Genomic DNA, 4,540 nt, shown 5'->3' with positions numbered 1-4,540 from the left:
AATTATTTTATTGACACATTACTAAATTTGAATATATATATATATATATATATATATTGTAAGATATATAAAATTTCGTAAATGAAATTAAGTTGACAACCATTCATTAACCTAAATATATAATTTTTTATACAGAATTATTACCATCATATCCACTATTTACTGGAGAAGACTGAGCAGTGGGAGAGAGAGAGGTAGAGAGAGACGAAAGAGACTCATACTTAACAGCGCAAGCATCGCCACCTTCTCTCTCTAATACACTATTCTCACGCAGGAGGCGAACCACCGGTCCAAGTCAACTTTCTCTTCTCTTCCCTGCTATAGCTCACCATCCTAAATATATATATCCCCTATCCTTCTTATCTAACTCCCCTTCCCCTTGAGCTCTTCTCTCTATCCCCATTCCCTCTCTCTCTCTCTCTCTCTCTCTCTCTCTCATATTTGCATGCCACACAATGAGGAAGCCATGCTGTGACAAGCAAGACACCAACAAAGGAGCATGGTCGAAACAAGAAGACGAGAAGCTCATAGACTACATTCACAGACACGGCGAAGGCTGTTGGCGAACACTACCTCAGGCTGCCGGTTTGTAACTCACTCAACCAGTCATACCATTTGAAATTTGAATAATGAACAACCTTGCTAAGAAGCAACACAATATTAATCACTCTGCTCGGTTTTAATTTTCAAAATTCACTTTTCAGAAAATTTTATTTTGTTATTTTTCATATTTTTTTTTTGTTTTTATTGAATTTTTTTAATATTTCAAGTATTTTTTTTTAATTTTCAAATACACTAAATATAAATATACTTAAAAAATATAATATTTATAAAAAAATATTTTAAAAATTTACCAAATAACAAAAATACAATTTTTTTTTGTTTGAAAATTCAATTCATTTTTCACAAATATTCTACCTTTTAGATACATTTAAGTAAGGTGCATCTAAAAAAGTAAAAAATTGCTTAAAATTTTAAAAAATATTTACTAAAAAAAAAAACAAAAAACTCAATTTACAAAAAATTAAATTCAGAAAACTAAAACCAAACACCTTGAATGGGTGTTTTTTTTTTTTTTTGGTTTAATTTTATAATTTGTTTTGTTTTGTATTGATTAGGCCTACTTCGTTGCGGTAAAAGTTGTAGACTAAGATGGATTAATTATCTGAGGCCTGACCTGAAGAGAGGAAATTTTGCTGAAGATGAAGAAGATCTCATCATCAAGCTTCATGCTCTCCTAGGCAACCGGTGAGGTTTCTTCAATTCAACACTAACCCAATACCCTCTCCTCCAACCCTACATCATTCTGAGAAAAAAAAAGAAAAAAGGGTCATGCTAATTACAACCTATTGAACTCTCATTATTTATTTTTATTTTATGTGTTTATTTGTTTACTTATTGAACTCTCATTAAGAGGCACAAAATAACAAACAATTAAAATTTCAATATAATTTTTTTCATATTCTAAAATATATATATTTTTGTTATATATGTCAATATTTTTTTTACACATTTACTAATGTTATTGACAGTCTAAATGACCATTATAACATTAGCATATTTCCTTACATCATGATGGTCATTATTTTTATTTTAATGATCATTATTCATGAAAAATGATAATAAATAAATATCCTTAGCATTTTTCATATAAAATTATGTAAGGATATTTAATTATTTATTTTTTCTTGGGTCCTTTCCAAAAATTACATAAAGAAAAGGAAGGTAAAAGTGTTTGGTAAATACAATGGTACCATAACTAGTATAACAAGATTTAGTTACATATAACAAGACTAATTTTTGTCTAAAAATAGATTTCCAAACAAAAATAACTTCCAACAAATAATCGTAGTGTCATTTTATGATGCATATACCTAGATACTGACTCTTAAATGGGCACAAATATTTTTAGGTGGTCATTGATAGCTGGGAGATTGCCAGGACGAACTGACAATGAAGTGAAGAATTATTGGAACTCTCATTTGAGAAGAAAGCTTATGAACATGGGTATTGATCCAAATAATCACCGGTTGAATCAGAGTCTCACTCGCTCTCAGAATCTTGGCACCTCTGGCAGTGCAACCTCATCTGCTTCTAAAGACCGTGCATCTCAGCCAATGAAAACCAAAGGGGATCACAATGATCAAGTCTCTGATGCTGGAAGTTGTCTAGAGGACGCCACATGTGTCTTGCCTGATTTAAACCTTGATCTTAAAATAACCATTCCTTCCCCTTCAATTGCCATTATTGAAGAGGAGGGAAAACTAAATGATGAGTCCACCATATCAAGGGGCCTTGAATGTGCCCTAATAAGAACCAGTCCCACCCTTCTTCTCTTTAGGTGATAATTTAAAGGGCACTGGTTGGTGAATATATGAAGAATTACTGAAATTTGGATTTAGGGTCTCATTTTTTGATGTCAAAGTCCTAATAAACATTTTGAATTAGTTCCCAAGCCATGGAAAGTTGATCAAGTGCAAAAAGAATTCAATTTCTAATGTTCCAACCGTGCAGGATGATGAGATTCTTCCAAAGCACACATTTATTGAAGGGTTAAATCGTTCTTCAAATTGATGCAATTTAATGCTCAATACAAAATTCCAATTCACAAGGAAGGCATAGTTGCTGTGAACATGAGCACCAAGTTACCGAGCTGATTTGCCAATTGTTTCCTTGTAAATTTTATTCACCAATGTCTACAAAGGCTCATTTGGGCTACCATACATGTACCAATATTAGTTAGTTAGTTTTATTGTGAACTTGGATTTTCATTTCATCATGTGACCATAATTTTATTGATTATCAAGTTTGTTATGATTTCTGTACTTCATATATGAATTTGTAACTTAATTGCATTCTTATCAAAGCCAATTATTGAAATTAATACCTTCAGGAATTAAACTATATATTATAGAAATTATGGAAAATTTATATCTATCGTTTAATCTCAAAGGATGTGCAAATATATCGACAACAACCTAGATGGGATGTAATCTCATTGTGCTGCTTGTACTACCTTATCCATATAATTTTTTTGCGGATTAAAAAAAAAATTACATACACAATAGATACGACCTTTGGTGGGGTTTGGGGGAATCTTAGCCTTCCTTGAAAATCTTAGCCTTCCTTGAAACAAATGAGGAAAATAAAAAATAAAAAATAAAAAGTGAAAACCCTAAATTCATTTTGGATTACAAATACTCTGACAAATGAGCAAAATAAAAAATAAAAAATAAAAAGTGAAAACCCTAGATTCATTTTGGATTGCAAATTTTGACTCTTGATCTAAAAGTGCATGATGCAACCTAACTGATAGAGTAATGGTTATCTGCAGAGAACTGGTTGGGCAAGCATATTTTTAAAGTGTTTTTATTTATTTTTAATGTTGTTATTTTTATGTTAAGTTGTTGAAAATTTTTAACAATAACCAAACATTCAAAGTAAACTCCAGCTTACACATATTGAATTATGATGGTAGCTCCTAAGATTCATCTTTCCTGGTATTGGTTGCATGCGAATCAATATCGTTCCAACTAACGAAAGATCACGAGGTGCATTTGACCACTCCTTACAATTTCATACAAAAGGAAAAAATTGTACATACTAACGAAAGATCACGAGGTGCATTTTGACCATGTCTTACAATTTCATACAAAAGGAAAAAATTGTACATTTTTATGAGATGGTTGATGACTTTGTCGTCGATGTGTAGTCTACCATTCAATATGATTATGTACTATACGAATAAGTACATTTTGAATTAATTTTGGAAATTTTTTCTCTTCTAACATAATCATTTTGTGAGTTCCTTCTTCTTATGTATTAACTTTTGTTCAAATTTTGGAAAATTTTAGTCATTTTGCCTCTCTTCTAAACCCTGCTACTGTTTCTTATGCAGAAAAAAAAAAAAAAAAAAGGAAAATGATTATCGTAATGAAATAGATATTAGTTATATATAGTTCCAGTTGCATGTTTGGAAACCCCAAAGTGGGATAGTCCAAATTTTAATTGAGTTTACGTTAATATGTATAGGTTGAGAAAGTGTTAAGAGCATAAAACTTGCGCACAATGGTAGTTCCAGTCACATAATAAAGAGGTAAAAATAAGCACACTTTGGGAAGGGCTAAAATAACCTATCCTAAGCTAAAATAGTTAATAAAATAAAATAAAATATCCTCATCACATCATTCCCCATTTCTTCAATTTTCATCAATAATTTATTTATTTATTTTTTTTGTGCTGATCAAAAAATAATTGAAGTTGAAGCATATCAGTCTAGCTATGATAACAAAAATTTATCAATTTATTTTTCAACTAGTAAAATCTTCTTCACCTTCTTCTTTTCATTTTGGGGTTTAAAAACAAATTAATAATAATAAAACATTTTAGTCCAAGGAAATAGAGGCGTTTGAGGGAAAAGGATATAGTAAAACAATTCCAAATTTAATGAGCTGGCTGATCCAGGAGTACGATATATTCCAACACAGAGATGAGGCAATCACTATTGTGCAGTCAACAGAGTACATTTGGAGACGATAAT

The 4,540-nt window shown here is 30.8% G+C and overlaps 1 protein-coding gene across 1 annotated transcript; it reads left to right on the top strand.

Annotated features, from left to right (window-relative positions):
* Positions 1-254: 254 nt before the first annotated feature.
* On the top strand, positions 255-2,825 carry LOC114296557 (myb-related protein 308). Its single transcript, XM_028240856.2, has 3 exons — positions 255-585; positions 1,119-1,248; positions 1,913-2,825. The coding sequence occupies exons 1-3, from the start codon at positions 456-458 to the stop codon at positions 2,343-2,345; spliced, it is 693 nt and encodes a 230-aa protein (XP_028096657.1). The 5' UTR covers positions 255-455; the 3' UTR covers positions 2,346-2,825.
* Positions 2,826-4,540: the final 1,715 nt, after the last annotated feature.

This window comes from Camellia sinensis, chromosome 10 (assembly GCF_055761805.1).
Source record: "Camellia sinensis isolate YWXY chromosome 10, ASM5576180v1, whole genome shotgun sequence".
Lineage (NCBI taxonomy): Eukaryota > Viridiplantae > Streptophyta > Magnoliopsida > Ericales > Theaceae > Camellia > Camellia sinensis.
The sequence above is the reverse complement of the archived record's forward strand: the minus strand, read 5'-3'. Positions and strand labels throughout refer to the sequence as shown.

Coding starts and splice junctions, on each gene's coding strand:
- LOC114296557 (XM_028240856.2), top strand. CDS start 456: ATGAGGAAGCCATGCTGTGACAAGCAAGACACCAACAAAGGAGCATGG. Junction 586..1,118: donor AACACTACCTCAGGCTGCCG/GTTTGTAACTCA, acceptor TGTATTGATTAG/GCCTACTTCGTTGCGGTAAA. Junction 1,249..1,912: donor CATGCTCTCCTAGGCAACCG/GTGAGGTTTCTT, acceptor AAATATTTTTAG/GTGGTCATTGATAGCTGGGA.